The sequence below is a fragment of the Balaenoptera acutorostrata genome, chromosome 3 (genome assembly GCF_949987535.1).
Source record: "Balaenoptera acutorostrata chromosome 3, mBalAcu1.1, whole genome shotgun sequence".
NCBI lineage: Eukaryota > Metazoa > Chordata > Mammalia > Artiodactyla > Balaenopteridae > Balaenoptera > Balaenoptera acutorostrata.
This window is the reverse complement of record NC_080066.1, coordinates 144,227,456-144,246,571: the sequence shown is the minus strand read 5'-3', so window position 1 is coordinate 144,246,571 and position 19,116 is coordinate 144,227,456. Positions and strand designations below refer to the sequence as shown.

Below are 19,116 nucleotides of genomic sequence, written 5' to 3'. Positions count from 1 at the left end.
CCACATGTCCCCCACTTCCTCCCAGGTGTGAGGTGGTGCCAGGTGGGCCCTTGGCCTCAGCCTCTGTCCTGAATGACCTGTGTCCAAAGTCAGAAGTGAAAGAAGGTCTGGGCGAAGGAGTGTGTGATGGGCGGGACAGCCAGGCAGAGGTGCGTGGACCTCATTATGTACCTCGATGCCCTGCCTGGTCCTGGATAGAGGAATTGTCGTCATCTTCTCTGTGGCCCCGAAAGGAAAGGGTGATTCGATAGGAAACTGAGAACAGATAACATCTTCCCCACACTGCCTCAGAAAGGAGGATTTTCTGGACTAAACCTCTTATCAAACTGGAATTAGATTTTTTAAAAAATAAATGTATTTATTTTTGGCTGCGTTGGGTCTTCGTTGCTGCGCGCAAGCTTTCTCTAGTTGCGGCGAGCGGGGGCTACGCTTCGTTGCGGTGCACGAGCTTCTCATTGCGGTGGCTTCTCTTGTTGGGAGCACTGGCTCTAGGCACGCGGGCTTCAGTAGTTGTGGCACAGGGGCTCAGTAGTTGCGGTTCATGGGCTCTAGAGCACAGGCTCAGTAGTAGTGGCACACGGGCTTAGTTGTTCTGCGGCATGTGGGAGCTTCCCGGACCAGGGCTCGAACCTGTGTCCCCTGCCTTGGCAGGCAGATTCTTAACCACTGTGCCACCAGGGAAGCCCCCAATCTCCTGTTTTACACAATGAAGACAGTAGTATTTTCCCAAGGTTGTTGTGAAGATCAAGTAAGATAAGGTTTATGAAAGTTATTTTATTAATAAAATACTAGGTGAATGTTAGTATTTATAGGAAATCTACTTAGGAATAGTATCTTTCTTTTTTTTTTTTTTGGCCTTGCGGCTTGTGGGATCTTAGTTCCCCCACCAGGGATTGAACCTGGACCCTTGGCAGTGGAAGTGCTGAGTCCTAACCACTGGACTGCCAAGGAACTCCTAGGAATAGTATCTTTCTGTCCCTTCTCTTCTCCCAACTCCAGATATTCAAGTTCACCAGCTCAGTCAATGTCCCAGTTACCTTGGCGTGTTCCAGCGCCAGTTTCTTCCCTCTTAACCCCCACCCTCCTTCATCTTAGAAGGCTTGGGTTGGAAAAAAAGAGCCAGGGACAAGCGAGATTAGGCTAATGCTTGCACTTCGAGCTCTTGGCTTGGTCCCCAGGGACCCAATGGCCATGGGGATGAAGCCCGCTGCTGTGCAGATCTTTCTCCAAAGGCATCCAGCCTAGATCCCAGGTGTGTCTCTGCCATCAGCTGGGTGACAGGAAGGCCCAAGAAACCAGAGGACGATGAGGCCTTGTTAGATGCTCTTCCTAGTGTGGCAGCTCCTCCTGGTCCTTCTCTGCTTAGTGACCTGTGGTTAGAGGACGTGTATTTGGTTAACTGGACTCCATCGATTCTGCCTCTTAAGTCATCTTCCTCTCAGCTCCAAAGGAAGCACTCCCTATTCAGCCTTTCAAACCATTCCCGGCTCTTCCTCCGGGGCCGAAATAAACAAGCCATCTGGTTATTCTGCCTGGAAGCTGCCACGTTGGTATACAAATACCTGACTCCTCTCCAGAATGAATTACTCTGGATTCGAAACTGGATCAGCCTGACTAAACTGAAAGGGGAGGTGGGTAAGAAAACACTGCGGGAGGCTCCTGGATGGGGATGGATTTGACCTTGGCATGCCAAGGGGAGGGTTGGGGGCCCAGCAGGAATATTTGCAGGTAGGTCCCTGGGCAGATGTTGCTCTCAGTGTCAGCCTCTAGAGCTGGCAGCGCTTCCTGAGTTTCAGTGGTGGCTAAGTCCTGAGGCTTCTTCCTGAGCGGGAGGCCATTCTCTGCTTGGATGACTGCCTCTGGCACCCTCCTAATTTTCAGAATTGCTTTGAAAGTTAGAGGAAGGGGAGCAGCTGGAAAGCCCAAGTTCCTATCCCTCCAAGAGGTTCCAGCCTTCGTGTTTCAGTAAAAAAAAGCTCCCAGTGTCTCCTCGAGCCATCCTCATTGTCACTCACCCCATTTCCTGTCCTTCATACGGGGCGCCATTAGGTAAACGTTTGCGGGTCTGAATGAGGAACGAAGCACTGCAGGCTGCGGGGAATTTTCGGCCAGAATGCCTGCCCTTTGTGCCCTCTTTCCTCATCCCAGAGGAGGCTCTGCCTGCACACACCCTCACACCTGGTTGTGCCCCACTGTGATTTGCGTGAGGATGCTGCCTCGGGGCAGATGTGGCCGCACTGGGCGGGGGTGGCGGTGGGGGTTTGGAGGAAGGTGACAGAAAGATGCCCTGAAAAGAGGAGCCCTGTGCATTAGCCTCCAGCCCACGTCCCCTGCCTGCCTTATGCATGCACGCAGCTCAGCATCCCCGCATCCCAAGTGCCGCCCGCTGCGTGATTTCCAGCTCATTGGTGCAGAGGCATCTGGAAGGTTGCAGCGCAGAAAGCAGGCTGGGGCCTCCTGAGGAGGCTGTGAGGAGGGGAGGACCCGACATGTCCTTTCTCCCCTTTTTTGGCTCATTGAAAATTACTAAGGGACAGACTACACAGAGCCTCCCTTTTAAGACAAAATGCACAAAATTGTGTAGCCCACTCTGCTTTTGCCTTTAAATCAGAATCCAAGTCATGTTTCAAACTAGAGATGTGCTTCCTTTTCACATTCTCTCTTTGTAGCCTTCTTACCAGAAGTGAGGTGAGGCCAGAGGTGAGGTTGCTTTAGGACAATTCAGAGAACGCAACAGGGCGGCGGGTGCACTGCAGGCCGTGTCCCTGTGCCCTGAGGCACATGGTTGCTGCCACTCTGAACCTTGAATGTCTTCCAGACCCACTGTGCCCAGGCCCCAAGGTTAAGTGCTCTGACCGGCAGGTATTCCATCAGAGCCTTAGGACAGTGGTCCTCAGACCCTGGCACTCCCTGCCCACCAGACTGGACCCTCCGGAAACTCCCCAGAGAGGGTGGTATGGACTCCTTCCTGACTCTGGTGGCAAAAAGTGATGCTTAGTCTCACCCCACCTGCACCAGGATGACTCTGAGCCCAGGTGCCCCAGTTGTGTGAGAAGGGCTCTGTGTCCAAAGGGTGAATGATTTCTTTCAGAGAGCAGGATTCCATCACAGTTGTGCCAGGAGGGGTCAGCAGCTTCTTGGCAGCCTGTTAAGTTGACAGTTTCAAACACAGCTGCTGGAGACCAAGGCATCAGGTGTGCCTGGCCCAAATGTCTCTCTTAAGCTACCTGTGAGAACAAAGATGGTGTCATTAACGAGAAATTTTTTAAATGTTTTCTTCTCAGATTTCAAAACATGGAGTGGAGTTCTATTTAGAGACTAGATATTGGGAAAGTGTACTATTCACAGAAATATCTTTAATCATCAGCAATCATTTTAATGTGCTGTCAGAAGACAAAAATAATTGGCTCAGCAGCTCTCTCTTGGAGGTCAGCCATTGTGAGTTCTCCTTCTTCCCCTGAGACAGGCCACTGGGCAGAGAAATCTGCCAGTTACCTGTGCAGACCAACCTACGAGGGAGGCCAGTGTGCCACCTGCCCTGTGTGGTCCAGGGCAGTTTCCCCTGCCCAGGACATAACACTTTCTCCCATTGTCCCCTCTTGATAAAAGCTGTTCCTCCTCTTTGAGAATGCTTTGCAGAACCACAGCTGTTCCCCTGTTCTGGGTGACTGCTATCTATCATCATGAAGATGCTTTATCAAATATTAATACACCGAGGTTAATAATGAGACTCTGCTCCCTCCCCATGCGGCACAGTCTGAGTGAGCCATGTTAATAGCCTCCTCCGTCTTTGGGACATTCCTTTGGGCTGTCAGCTTCATTCCCAAGGGCAGGACCTGACACTCAGGCCTGGACTGTGCTTTTGGCTCCTGGGAGCAGCCAGCACTCCCTCCCTTCTCCCCCCATGGGGTCCCCCCCTGCGTGCTGCTTGGCTGAAGAGATGCCAAGAGTGTCATTTGCAGAGCATCTGTGGCAATTGTTCGTTTTCGCTTTTTATCATGTCACTGAGAAAGAATGACAGGGAGGTTGGTAGCAGCTGAGTCTCTGGGAGAATTTTGCCTCCAAACCCTTTGGCCTTCAGACTCTGGAAACTGGATCAACCAGGGCATCTTGTTCTACAGTCTAATGAGAAATAGATCAGATAATCACACATGTGTCTTTGTACATATAGACATGTATGTCATGACAAATGATGATAAATGCTATTAACTGGGACCTGTGCGTTTATAACATAACCCGCAGCTTATAACTCACCCAAGGATGAGTAGGGGCTTGTCTTAGTGAGAATGTGGACTGGTGGGTGGAGACAGGAGGGGCAGACAGGAGCCATATCATGGGGGCCTTAAAGGCCATGGGTATCCTGGCCGAGCAGCAGGAAACTCAAAAGCAGTGGCTGAGGAGTTTAATGAGGGGGTTATTTGCAAAGGAGTGGCAGAGTTGAAGGGTCAAAGGGTGGGAGCCTTTAGCAGGGAGAGCTATAGGCTCTCAGGACAGGGGCTGTGGCCTTTAGTAAAGGGCTGGATGAATGGCACTGCTCCCAACCCATCAAAGTGCTTTTCACAAAGAAGTGACATGGTTATGTTTAGCTTTGAAAGATCACTCTGGCCTCAGTGGGGAGAACAGGTTGTGGAGAGGCTGCACAAAAGTCCAGGAAAGAGAAGATGGCAATGAGGGTCAGCTTGGTGGCCACAGGGAGCAGAAAGTGGTCCATCCCCGTCACGTCCTTCTTCTGTCCGTCCTCCTGCAGCTATCACGGAGTTTCCCCAGTGAGGTGACCTTGGCCAACTTACTTTTCTGCTCCTCTGGGCCTCAGTTTCCTCACCTGTAACACAAGGGGCTTGACGCCGGAGGTCTTCCCAGCTCGTAGCCTGGGAAGAAGCTCCCTTGAGGTAGCGGTGACCACATGCCTTTACCCTGAACCGAGGAGCTTTGGCTCCTGGCTTTGGGGAAGGGAATTGATCCTTTTCAGTAAATCAGTGGGTTCTCCAGAAATTCTCTCTGTTTATTAAAGGCTAGGCTGAGGCTGAGTTCCTGGACCATCTTGACTTCTGCAGCCTTGTGTTCTCAGCGAGTGTCATCTCTCCACGCAGCCACCACCTGCATGCAGGACAGCAGTGCTTGGTGTTTATACAGCTGCTTAGTGTTCTAGGTGCTTTTTAACCAGATGATCTCACTGACCCTTCAGCCACTCTGAAGTAGGCAAGGTATAGCTATCACCATCCCCTTTATAGATGAGGGGGGTCACATGGCAGGAAGTGCCAGGACAAGACTGGAATCCCAGGGTGTTAAAATCAGTCCTGTGCTGTTGAGGCTACAGCACTTGAGCTTTCTTGAATGTCCTTCAGACCTGCATTATCTCCCCCTCCACACCCCACCTGATACATCGGAATGGGAAAGTTTTGCTTTCACCAGCAGCCTCTAGAGCCTCTTTGATCAAAACCCTGAGCTCATTTTTACTTCTGTATTACAGCCTCCAAATGCTGTCACCTGCCAGGGCCAGCTGACCCTTGTTCTGTGATGCTGTCCAGATCAGCTCCTGTCATTTCATTTCCATAGTTCACATGTTAATGGGGCCACGGCACCTCAAACAGACTTCTGCAGCCGCCTCCAAGCTGGCTTCCCGGGCTGCAGCCTCTCCCCTGTCCAATCCCATTTGTGCAGGGCACTTAGAATCTTTATCCTCCAACAAATTTTTAGTGAAATGTCACTTTATCTGGCTCTTCTTTTCCCAGAGTATAAAATTCAGATTCCCTAGACTGTCCTTTGACTTCTTTGCTCTGATACGTTAACTGCTTCTCTCCCTCACCCCCAAAACATGCACCCGCATACCTACATGCACACATGAACACACAAATACACATTTGCCAGTTTCCACCAGAGGCTTTGAACAAGACCCCTCTTTCCTTCCCTGCCATTCTAAAACCATTAACATCTTCAAGCCCCAGATCAAAACTAGCCTTCTTCAAAAAAAAATTTTTTAAACTGTTCTATGATAACTTCTCTTTTCCTATAATATATAAAAACTATTTTTTAAAAATATAGGGTGATTGCTTTTGTATCTTTAAACATTTTAATACACAAGGATATATATTTAGTGTAGAAAAGATTAGAAAAGCAGATAAAAAAGAGAAAACTAGAGACATTGTTAATATCCCATATAGATATTGTAATGCCTACGGATATATGACTGTGCATGTATATGTATAAATATTAACACTGTCTATAATCTTAGAATGTTTTTCACTGAGCAATATATTATGCATATTTTTTCATGTCTGTAAACATGCAGATTATAATTTTCATGGCTGTATAGTCTTCCTTTGTATTAATGTACCCAGATCTAGTTAACCAGCATCTTAATGTTCAACTCTGATCACTTTTAGAGTCAGTCTTGTGTGCTTCATTCTTGCACATAAAAGAGTATGTATATATTCAAATATGCATTTGCATATGTAGTAAGCATCTTAAAGTTCTCTCTTAGAGTCAACCCTAGTTGGATCTTAAATCCTTATGGGCAGGAGAACTATGTTCTTGCTGTTCACAATACCAGTGTAATGAAAGTTGATTGGTTGAAAGAAAAATTCCTCTCCAAACTAAACAGGAAGAGTAGAATTTGTGCCAGCATCATCATTTACGATGTGTCCCTGAGGGTCTGCCCCATGCTAGGCTTTATAATGGATTGGCATCTGTATCATTGAGGTTTGTCACAAGTTCATGGGAGTTAAAGTATCCCTTGCTCAGGTTCCCTAAGCTCTTGGCTTCCTGGCATGAGAAGGAGGGAAATCCCAAGTTGTAAACCTGCAAAGGGCTCAACATTAAATGCTTGTTTCCAGGCCCAGGCTAGTGGTCCATGGCCTCCCATGGTGCCTTTTCTCCCACTTGCCTTTCTGACCACCTAGCTTTACTGATAGCTTAAAACCATGTGCTGGTAAAAATACAGACTTGCTCAAGAAGGATACCTATTCAATTTTCATCAGTCATTTATTCCTCGGGGTTTGAGTTTTATACCCTATTTTTCTTCATGACATCTGTTGTTTCTTACTCTAAAAGTAATACATGTTCATTGCAGATATTTTAGTAAACATAGATAAGCAAAAAAATGTCACCCATAGTCTTAATACCCAGCTATAACATAGCCCAACATTAACTTTTTTCTATGAATCTATGCATATAGGTCTGCAATATTGGGTTCATATTGTGCATGTGGTTTTATAATCTGAATTTTCCCTCAAAATGTATTATAATATCCTTTCTTGCCATTGAAAGGTCTTCTCCCACCTTCTTCATATATAGGCTGCTATTCTCTCCTTTTGAGAGCAGATTTTTAACAGAGAAAAGAGGGAGAGGCATGAAACAGTCAAGGAATTTTAGCTTTACCAGCCAATGGGTAAAAGGCTCTTATTTTTATAACAGCCCCACTGGGGACTTTTAATGACAAACTTCCAGGATGTCCATGACTTCAGGAGGTAGAGCAGGTACCAGAGTGGGCGGGGCCAGCAGCTACTGTGCTACTGGCAAGAATGGTGGAGGGAGGTTGAAGGAAGAACCAAGAAGAAGTCTGGAGAAGTGTAACATAAGAGAAGGAAAGAGCCTTGACCCTCAGGGGAGGTGTGCGCTTTGATACCCCTGTAGGGAATATTCTAGAGGGCAAGTCCTTAGAGTGGCTGTGTGGCCGCAGTGGGGCAGAGTGTACCTCGCTGCCCTTAAGACCCACAGACCTCACTCCCAGGCTCTGTCCCAGGGCGGGGAGGGTGTCACAGGAGTGTTCTCAGCTCATAAACCTTCTCCCTCTCCTTCCACCTCTCTCGTGGGCTCACGTGGTTAACTATGCTTATGATTTTTGTCTGGTGAAAAGTCCTTGACGCAGGGGTGCACAAAGGAACTAAACTATCTTGGAGAAGGGGGTGAGAAAAAGTTTAATATTTTCTTTACAAAAAGAAAAGTGTGGGAATTCCCTGGCGGTCCAGTAGCTAGGACTCTGTGCTTCCACTGCAAGGGGCCCAGATTCGATCCCCGGTCGGGGCACTAAGATCCCGCAAGCTGTGCAGCGCAGCCAAAAAAAAAAATGATGATTGTTAATATATTTCCATGTGTTCTACAAACGGATAAAGCCTTGGAAAACTGGCTCATTTTAAAAAAAGAAAAGAAAAGTGTATTTCTGTATTGAATAAGTAATATAGACACCCAGTAGGTAAAACTCAAAAGATACAAAAGGGCAAATAATAAGTTTCATTCCCATCTCAGTCCTCCAGACCCAGTTCTTTGCCCACAGCCAGTGTTACCAGTTTTTCATGTATCTTTCCAGGAATGTTTTATGCATATATTAGCAAATGGTCTATATTGTTTTTCTCAGCTTTTTTTTTTCCCACCATACATTGTCCCTTATTGTTCTTTTTTCCCCATCCAATGTATCTTTTTATTTTTTTAAATTTTATTTATTTTTGGCTGTATTGGGTCTTCGTCGCTGCACGCGAGCTTTCTCTAGTTGTGGCGAGCGGGGGCTACTCTTTGTTGCGGTATGTGGGCTTCTCATTGCAGTGGCTTCTCTTGTTGCTGAGCACGGGCTCTAGGCCCGTGGGCTTCAGTAGTTGTGGCTTGCAGGCTCTAGAGCACAGGCTCAGTAGTAGTGGCGCAGGGGCTTAGTTGCTCCACGGCATATGGGATTTTCCTGGGCCAGGGCTCGACCCGTGTCCCCTGCATTCTTAACCACTGCGCCACCAGGAAAGTCCCCCCACCCAATGTATCTTGAAGATTGTTTTATATTAGTACACAAGTAGGCTTCTCATTCTTTTTACAGATATAGTATTCCATTGTATGGACATACAATTTTAATTTAACCAGTCTTCTATTGGTGGACATTTAGGCTGTTTCCAATCTCCTGCTATTTCCAAAAATGCAATGAATAAACTCGTATGTAGATCATTTTGTAAATGCATGTCTATCTGAAGGATAAATTCCTAGAAGTGGAATTACTGGGTCCAAAAGTATGTGTAGTTGTAATTCTGATCCGTCTTGCCAAATTGCCTTTTATACCCTCTCCAGCAACATATGAATGTTTTTTCCCCTGCATCCTTGCCAATGTGGTATTTTATCACACTTTTGGATCTTTGTGCATCTGATAAGTGAAACATAGTGTCTTGATGTACTTTCATTTCGCTTTTGGACTTTTAGTATCAAAATTTTAAAACATGCAAGAAAGTAGAGAAAAAGTACAAAGAATCATCACCTTGATTTAACTGTTAATATTTGGCCATATTTGCTTGTCCATTTTGGGGTAGAAGTATTTTTAAAGTAAATTGAAGATTATTATGACATTTTACTATAATACTTAATTTATCATAATACTTTAGTATGAATATCTGAATAACAAGAGCAATTCCCACCTAGCTATAATTCTGTTATTACACCTAATATAATTAAGAATTCCATGATACAATTTATTATTCAAATTTTCCCAGTTGTCTCAAAGATGTCTTTTATGATTAGTTTGTTCAAACTAATTAAGGACTATGTATTAAGTTTGTGTGTATGTGTATACTTGTAATTTGTACTTCTATTATGAATAGCTTGGACAACTTTTTATACATTTAAGAGACTTTTATAATTTTTTTCTATTAACTCTTTGTTCACATTCTTAGTCCATTTTGCTATTGGATTATTGGTTTTTTTCCTCATTAATTTGTAGATGTTCTTTACATACTAGGTAAGTTAGCCCTTTGTGATGTGAGTTACAGATACTTTTCCTTGTTTGTTTGACTTTGCTTATGGTATTTTATCTCACACAGAACTTTATTTGATGCAGTTGAACTTTGAATCTTTTATTTTATGGCTTTTGGATTTTGTTTCAGAGTTAGAAGGCCCTTCCCTACACTAACATTATAAAAAACATTCTATCATTTTTGATTTTGGTATTTTTATGGTTTTATTTTTTACATTACAATTTTTGACCGCAGTGAAATTTATCCTGGAGTATGAGATATGAATTTAACTTAATTTTTCCTGGATGGTCTTCTAGTTTTGTCAACACCCTGTACCCAATAATCCATCTTTCCCCTTCATATTTGAAGTGCCACCTTTATCAGATATTAAATGCCTATATATACTTGGGACTATTTCTCTTCCATTGATGAGTCTATATATTCATAGGCTAGTACCACACTGTTTCATTATTATAACTTTATACTATACTTTAATATTTGTTAGAAAAAACACCTGGGAACGTGGGTTACCCTTTATTACTCTTCTTTTCTGAAACTTTTCTAGCTATTTTTGTTTATTTTATTTATTTATTTAATAAATTTTTTTATTTCATTTATTTTTGGCTGTGTTGGATCTTCGTTGTTGTGCGCAGGCTTTCTCTAGTTGCAGCGAGAGGGGGCTACTCTTTGTTGCAGTGTGTGTGCTTTTCATTGTGGTGGCTTCTCTTGTTGTGGAGCACAGGCTCTAGGCACGTGGGCTTCAGTAGTTGCAGCACGCAGGCTCAGTAGTTGTGGCGCACGGGCTTTGTTGCTCTGTGGCATGTGGGATCTTCCCAGACCAGGGATCGAACCCATATCCCCTGCATTGGCAAGCAGATTCTTATCCACTGCACCAGCAGGGAAGCCTATTTTTGTTTATTTTTATAATGAGTTTTCTAATCATTTGTCTAGTTTCCCCCCAAATTTAAATTATATAATATAAATATTTTAAAAATAATATTAAATATAGAACTTTAGGGTAAACTGACATCTTTATGATATTGAGTTTTCCTGTTCAAGAATTGGGTGTGAGTTTTCCAATTGTTCATATCTTTGGTGTGCCTTGGGAGACTTTATAGATTTATATGGATTTTACACAATTGTTTTAAAATTTAAGCTGAAATGTTTTGTCTTTTTATTATCATTGGGGGTTTTCCAAATTCCTATTTCAGGAAAGGATCCTGCCACCCCTTTAGTGTCTCCTTTTACCTCTAGGATTAAATCTGAACTTCTTAGCTTTTCCTTCAAGGCTTTCCACATCCGATTTAAAACGTGTTTTCCACATGTTTTCTTCTTACCTGTAGCTAGTCAGCAACCCCTGAACAAGCTCCATCCTTTCATGCATTCCGTCTTGTGGCTCCTCTCCTTCCTCTTCTGCCTGTGCAAAGTGGTTTTCTTCACGAGCCCCGCCTTGAGTGCTCCAATTAGAAATGACCTCTCTCCTCTTTCACCCCTGACCATTTATTGTATGTGCCATTTATCTGGTAACCAATCCAATATTACCTTGCGACAGCTTTTGTATCATTAAATGAACTGCCCTTTATCTCTTGTGTGGTTGCAAAACTATTTGTGGGTCTGTGTCTCGTTTCCTCAACTAGATTGCGAGGCCCTTGGGGAGACTGAGCTTGCCTCGTGCTCCCTGCAGCATCTGGGCCCTATAGGCAGTAACGATAGTAGCAGCAATGATAACAATGGTAGTTAATGTTTACCTCAAGCTTTCTTTCTGTGTGCTGGGTACTGTTTTAAGCACTTTCCATGTATGAACTCATTAGTGGGTAAACACTTGAGTTTTGTTGGGTTTATTTGACCTTAAATTAAACCTTTGAAGGGGGACATAGAAGAAAGGGCACTTGGTCACAATATCCAGACAGTGATTCTAGCTAGCTGGTCAGAGAGGAAGGGGAGTTTTGTAGGGAAGAAGGAGGCTGGCCACAGCCTAAGAAGGAAAGGGGAGAGGAACAGGCAGCAATGGAGAGGCCCTGAGCTTGATGGTTGCAGAGACATGAGTATTTTCTGAGGTTCTGGTAGCTTTGATTCAGGCCGTGCTGGTGGACTTGCCCACTTCCCCTTCACTGGCAGGGTTAGGGCTCTGGAAATAAGGCCTGGCCCGTGGCAGGGCCTTGCTGAGGCCTCTTTTCCACAGTGGTTCCCTGCAGGATGGCCCAGGTCTCCTGCGGACAGCAGGCCCAATGCTCAGCTGCCTCCGCGGCCTGTCCACACACTCCGGGCCTCCCGCCTCTCCTGCACTCAGAAGGCTCCACTGAGTGCCTGCTGGGAGTGGATGCACTGAGCGAGCCGATGCAGAGCAGCCAGGGCTATGAGCTGGTGGAAATTAATCCCCACCCCTGGGCCTTCCTCTCCTGATGACCATCATGAGCCTCTCAGAATCTTTCCCTTGTCTCAACACTGCAGACTGTTTTAGGGTACTGGGGTTCCTGGGCAATTGCACCCCAGCCTTCAAGTAAAATGCAGCCAGAAGGCCTCCCACCTGAGCTCTAAACCTGCAGTTCCAGCATTTTGGGGCCCAGGGAGCATTATTTTGTGTGTTGAGAACTGGAGAGATCTAAGGGTGATTTACATCTGCACTGATGTGTGTGCCAGCCCAGCAGCCTGGAATTAAATTCCACGGCCCAGCTCTTCCTTGCACTTTGCTGAGCACAAATAAACAGGTCTCAGCACCCACATAATGAACTCTTTAGATTCTTAAAGACAAGAAAAGGAGATGAGACACTTACCTCTAAAGGGGCAACAAATTTCAGCCCCTTAGACAGAGCTCTGCCACCGGTTGGAAGGGTTAGCCTCTTACAGAACAGATCCAATCTCTAGGGAGGGCATTGTGGGACTGAGGCTGGCTCTGTTGAATCTAAACATGCTCCAGCATAAGCGCAATTGCTTTCCGTCCAATATATCATCAGAACTTTAGTTACATTTTGCTGAAGCAGTCCTTGAAATCAGGGAAGTGGTCCAATAGAGTAAGGGGGCTTTTCCCCCTGAAACTTTGCCCAGAGGCCCAGAACAAACAAGTGCCATTTTAATTTTATATTTATTACAGATTTGTATAGTCACTAGTAGTATTTTTGCTCTTCTTGGAAGTCTTTTTTTTTTTTAAATTAATTTATTTATTTATTTTTGGCTGTGTTGGGTCTTCGTTTCTGTGCGAGGGCTTTCTCCAGCTGTGGAGAGCAGGGACCACTCTTCATCGCGGTGCGCGGGCCTCTCACTATCGCGGCCTCTCCCATTGCGGAGCACAGCTCCAGACGCGCAGGCTCAGTAGTTGTGGCTCACGGGCCCAGTTGCTCCGCGGCATGTGGGATCCTCCCAGACCAGGGCTCGAACCCGTGTCCCCTGAATTGGCAGGCAGATTCTTAACCACTGTGCCACCAGGGAAGCCCCTTGGAAGTCTTATTTAGATGGCTTCCATAGAATTCTTTACATGTGACTCCAGCACTCATCATATTTATAATGGAGTTTGCGTCAAGGATGGGGGCTCCTTCCTGTCCTTGGCTGCCTCCCCCTCCACCCGGAGCCTGGCACCTAACGGCTGTACAGTGAACAATTGCTGAATGAATGAAGACACGAATAAAGGGTCTGAGTTCCTAACACCAAAATAGCCATGAAGTAGGAAGGATTTGATGCTGTGAGCCTCAGAAACTGCCAGGCTTATACCCTCGAGGCCATGCTGGCTGGGCTCCTCTTTCTGTTGTTATTAAGTCAGACATTTAATAATTTAAGAAGCCAACCCTTCCACAGTTTGGGCTCAGCTGAGCAGACGTTTAGCCTGTTCCCACGGCACTGACAGTCCCTCCTGGCTGGACTGCTCGGAGTCTGCCCTGGCTGTGACCAACCTGAACACACTCTCCCCAGGGACCCTCCATGGCCCTAGGCCCAGCCACATGGCCGGGTCATCTCCTGCCTAGAATCCTCCGCCAGAGTGCCCAGAAGCAGGTTGCCACAGACTGTTCACTCAAGCAAACTTCTCTTCCTGTTTCTACCTTTTCTGCCCCTCTTCTCTCTCTCTTTCACCCTGTCCCCATTCTTTCTGCTATCCCAGCCTCTGTCCTCTCTCCAGCATCTTGATCAAGCTTCCCAGCCCTAACCCTACAGGTACCAGCATTTATTTTACAGTACCCTGTATTTATTTTAACAGAGGTGTTCAAAGGTAGCCCACCTGAACTGGTACAGCCTGGGCTGGAAGCTTGGTTTGGGCTGAGGCTGATTTAAGCTGGGGGTGGCATGTCAGCTTCCCAGGTCTGAAGATGGAAAATCCTGCCTGCCATTCTGCGGGCGAGAAGGAGAGCTTAGTGCCATGCACAGCCCCCAGCCCAAGCCCCCACTACCCTTCACCCTACGTAGATCACACGTTCCACATGATCTCACTGTTTCCATGCTCATCCTTCTCCTCTACCTACCAGCAGCTCCTTGAGGGCAGGCAGTTTGTTTTACTTTTATGTATCAGCAGGCCTGGTGTAGGAGCTGAATAAACCTCTGCACAGTCAGCTACAGTACAGCTCTGGAGACCTACTATGTGCCAGACTCCAGGCCTTGGGGATTTAGAAGTGAACAAGACAGACAGATTTTACTGGGCTCAAGGAGCCTGCAGTCTTGCAGGAAAGACAGACTTTCAACTAATCTGAGTATGAGGAGAGAGAAATGAGAAATGCAGATTCACACAAGGAGAGACAGAACCTAGGCGAGAGGTCACAAAAGCTTCCCGGAGAAGCGCTGTTTCCACTGACTCCTAAAGGATGACTAGGAGTTAGGTGAATGGGGTGAGGGGTGGAGGGACCGAGAGAGAGCATTCCAGGCAGAGAGAATATTTGTTGGATGGGTGGACAGGTGAACCTGGCATTGAATTCTGAGCTCACTGGCCCAGTAGTCCAGAGCATTCTGATGCGCACAGGGAAGCAGGTGACTGGATTAGGGGTGTCTTGATACCGTGGTGGTGGAAGTTACCTCTTCATTGCCCCAGTCATGGCACGTGGACCTGTGAAGCCAAAAGGCTATGCTCTGGTCAGAAATGCTCCTCAGAAGGGGATGGAATAGATACATTGACCTCCTCTGCCAGGGATGGGGCAACTCTGGGGTTAAGGTGAAAAACCCTTCAGCCCCATGTCACATTGCAAATGGACCCTGCCAACCTCAGGCACCTCACCCAAGGCTCTTCTCCCCACCCAGATGAGCGGGAAGTTGTTCAGAAGAAAACCTTCACAAAATGGGTGAACTCGCACCTGGCGCGTGTGTCCTGCCGCATCACTGACCTCTACAAGGACCTGCGGGATGGGAAGATGCTCATCAAGCTGCTGGAAGTGCTCTCTGGAGAGATGCTGGTAAAGCCCCTTTCCCCAGGCCCTGTGGCTGGTGCTCTGTCCCCTCTTCAGGAAAGACATGGTCTGGGGGCCTCTCCAGTTCACATGGCTTTCCAAGGTTTCTCCCTATTCTTTTGGGAGGTTTCAGTACTAATGATGTGAGGTGTCCGTGTGGCTGACTGGGTTCTCTGAACGTGTTCATCTAAATATGTCCCAGCATAAATGCCTGGCTTTCCATCTAATATATCATCAAAACTTTTGTTAATTTTGCTGAAGCATTTCAGAATTTCTTTCCTCCTTCTGGCCACTCCCACCCCTTCATGCTCCTCCCAGATGCCATACAGAGCTCTTGACTTTCTCCTCTTGGGATCTGGTTATCTGTGACTGGCCTGCAGTGGGCCCACCCTCAGCCTCCTTGCACAGGCTAAGACATATCCCATTACCCAGCTGGAAAAATTTGCCTCCTTCTTGGAACAAGGAGGAAAGTGTGACAGATATTTTCCTGTGTATCCATCACTCTAACAAGTGGAAATTTATCACAGGCCCTCTCAGTTGTAACCCACCCAGTGGTAATGTTGCCCCTGCAGGAGAACCAGATCAAGGCTCATGTTTTGCTCAGTTACTTCCATTATGACCTTGGGCCTATCAGGCAGGACCTTCTTTGCCTCATTTCCCCCATGTGTAGACCGATACCTGTACCTGATGTAGTAGCCTAAGACCTCAGGGTTTGAATGGAAGGTACCACATTCATCTGTTGCCTTTTCAACTCCAGGCTGAAGTTAAAGAATGCCTCTTACCCCACTAGAGAGAGTTACCACTAAGAACCCTTCAGATGATGCAGTTACTCATCAATGGTGGTCCCCTTGAGCTTTGGCTGAGGCCGTTTCGGGGTGGGGAGGGAGGAGGTTGGATGGCAGAATGGACCCATTATCAGTTACCACACTAAAAGCCACTCTTATCACCAATCAACAGTAAACAGTTCCTAGAACTGTGCCTAGCACATAGTAAGTGCTCAACTAACTACCTGTTGTGTTACTATATTTGAATGCCACTTATCACCCACTCAGAAGCCTTTGTTTAGACCCAGGAACAGTACTGATGCAGCCCACTTGCAGAGCTCTGGGTGCTCAAGAGAGGGAGCCCCTGAACTTTGCTGAAAGGATGGGGTTGAAAAGTGTCAAGGAGTGAGCATGGGAGTTGGAGTTTGGCATGGAGGGTGGATGCTGGTGACCGGAGCTGGTCCAGGCATGACCATGAGGTTCTTCCACGCCCACGGGGCAATACTGTCCCTCAGCCAAAGCCCACGAAGGGGAAGATGCGCATCCACTGCCTGGAGAACGTGGACAAGGCCCTGCAGTTCTTGAAGGAGCAGCGTGTGCACCTGGAGAACATGGGCTCCCACGACATCGTGGACGGCAACCACCGCCTGGTCCTGGGCCTCATCTGGACCATCATCCTCCGCTTCCAGGTGGGTTCCCGGGGGGCAGAGGGGGTGGAGGGAGCTTCTCTGGGCCAAACTGCGTTTGGGAATCTTATAAAATGGTGAATAAGTGCGAGTGTTTGCACGTTCTGGGAGGCTAGAAGCCCGTCCTGGGGGACAATGCTTGTAGGAAGGAGAAACCATCCTGGGCATCGCCAAGTTGCTGAAGCTCAGGGCGAGCTGTTCAGCCAATAGCATAGTCTTTTGAGAGAGAGGATAGAAATTAGTGGCTGGGCTGAGATCTGACTGGAAGACCTACTTTCGTCCCCTTCCCTCCACAGGTGTTACTTTTTGGTTTTTTAAGTAGTTTGATTCAGAAATCGCAAGAGTGCAGAAGATCTGCTTTTATGTTTTTCCCTCAGAAGCTTTTCTCTTCCCACCCTGAAATTCAAGGTCGCTTATTTGTAAGGAATTTAGAAAGCACGAGGGGAGGAAAGCAGGGCCTTTCACCTGCTGGTCTGGGGACAGAAAGAACCTAGTTGGAGGAGGGAAGGGCAGGGAGAAGGAAGGTAACACACAACTCCTGGCCTGAAGGTCTCACCCAAGGGGTCTTTGGTGTCCAATCTCACTCTCTGAGGGTGTGTACGACGAAACGGTAATAACAGCAGAATTGGGGAGGATGAAAAGGCAAGAGGAGCTGCTGATCAAAGTACAGTACCTTCCAGCGTTCACGCTGTTCCATGGCCCAGGTGGCAGCGTACCTCGTGGGGAGGAATGGGGGCATCCTGCTGTTTATTCTTGGCCTCCCCTTAGAGTTTCAAGTTGGAGCGGTCTCCTCTGATGTGGAGAAGCTGACCAAGGCAGGGAAACAGGCCTCCAGGACCCGGGGCCTCAGGCTGCGGGGCAGCTGCAGGGCTGGCAATGGGATGGACGTCTACAGAGGAGGAAGGATGGAGGGGGCCTTCCAGGGAGAGCAGGGAGGCTCTGGGCCAGATGCAAATCTAAGTCTTCCCTCTCTTGTTCCTGTGCCCACAGATTCAGGACATCGTTGTCCAAACTCAGGAAGGTCGTGAGACGCGCTCAGCCAAGGACGCTTTGCTGTTATGGTGTCAGATGAAGACGGCAGGGTATGCCCTGGGGACCAGGCACTACCACGTTCCTCACCACCCGCTGTGCCTCCCAAGCACTGCCGTCCCCAAGGGACATAGACGCCATCACCCAGAACTACATTGGCTTGGGCGTAGTTGATGCACAGTCTATCCTGACCTGATTCTTAGAGGCCCGGAATACAGGATTCTATCCCAAAATTGCCTGGGTCAGACCATGGGGTCTGTTGGGGGCGAGAGTCTCTTGGGCCCACCTGATGAGGGAGCCTCTTTGTGTGACTTAACGGCTGCCCTCTTGTTGAAGGGGTTCAAGAAGGGTCCGGTCCACTCCTCTCCTGAGGTGTTGGCCCTCGGTTCACACACTTGTAGGGACCCCAGAAGAATCTGTTTCTTAGATCTTAATGCTTTTCTTGGATGCAGCTACCCCCATGTCAATGTCACCAACTTCACCTCCAGCTGGAAGGATGGCCTAGCCTTTAACGCCCTGATCCACAAGCACCGGTAAGAGGGGGAGCGGAGCAGGAACCCCTGTGGGAGCCAGGGAGCCCTGGGGGGATTGGGACACCTTGCACTTACCATGTAGGCTACTGTTCAAGCGTCACAGGAATGGTACAGCCGTGGCGCCTTCTCCTCTCACCCTCGGCATCCTGCCTCCCTTAAATCCCCCTTCCTCACACGCTGGTGCTCACAGCTCCCTCCTCTGTCCGGTCTCCTCCTCCTCACTTCTCCGGTTCAGCCATCTCCATGTGTCTGCCCAGAGTCTTTGCCCTTTTGGTGGGGATGCCATGCCCCCTGCCCTCTAACAGGCTGGCTTCGTCCCCAGGCCCGACCTGATTGACTTCGATAAGCTGAAGGACTCCAACGCCCGGCACAACCTGGAGTGCGCGTTCGACGTGGCCGAGCGGCAGCTGGGCATCATCCCGCTCCTCGACCCTGAAGGTGAGCCAGCGCCCACGAGACCGTCAGGGCGCTGGGAGGAGCGTGGGCCGTGCTGGGAGAGCCGTGGGCACGGTGGCAGGGCCAGGGCTCCGCTCCGGCCTGCTCTTCAGACCCAAGCTGGTTCCTGACACCTCCCCTGCCTGATTGGGGGCCCACTGTAGTCTTTCCATCCTTTTCCCTTCTTTCATTCTTTGTGGTCCTAATATGGATTTCATCCTCTCACTGAAATCGCAGCCTATTCCTCTTCCACTCTCGCCTGTCACTTGGTGCCTGTAGTTGAACTTTGTGCTGGAGACACAGGGAGATGAACCCCTTGAGCCTGACATTTCCAACTTCCAATTGGTCCTGAGAGCCCACCCTTTCCCCTTGCAGATGTCTTCACAGAAAACCCTGACGAGAAATCCATCATTACCTACGTGGTGGCGTTTTACCACTACTTCTCCAAGATGAAGGTGCTGGCAGTGGAGGGCAAGCGCGTTGGCAAGGTACTGATCTGCTGCGTAACCAGAGTGTCACTGTTTCCCCGCTTGCCACGCACAGGCCTTGACTGAGATGCTCCCTTTCTACCCTAAGAGCTTTGTGTCTGGACCCCAGCTGTGGGAGAGGGT

At 47.8% G+C, this 19,116-nt stretch overlaps 1 protein-coding gene across 5 annotated transcripts in view; it reads left to right on the top strand.

Moving 5' to 3' along the window:
• The window catches only part of SPTB (spectrin beta, erythrocytic), a 123,049-nt gene that overhangs the window by 56,220 nt on the left and 47,713 nt on the right, over positions 1 to 19,116 (top strand). For all 5 annotated transcript variants that reach the window (XM_057543582.1, XM_057543583.1, XM_057543584.1 and 2 more), the window contains 6 exons: positions 14,913 to 15,064; positions 16,338 to 16,511; positions 17,499 to 17,590; positions 17,990 to 18,070; positions 18,393 to 18,508; positions 18,881 to 18,993. In XM_057543582.1, coding sequence (XP_057399565.1) covers positions 14,913 to 15,064; positions 16,338 to 16,511; positions 17,499 to 17,590; positions 17,990 to 18,070; positions 18,393 to 18,508; positions 18,881 to 18,993 — 728 coding nt within the window. The remainder of the gene's footprint in view (positions 1 to 14,912; positions 15,065 to 16,337; positions 16,512 to 17,498; positions 17,591 to 17,989; positions 18,071 to 18,392; positions 18,509 to 18,880; positions 18,994 to 19,116) is intronic.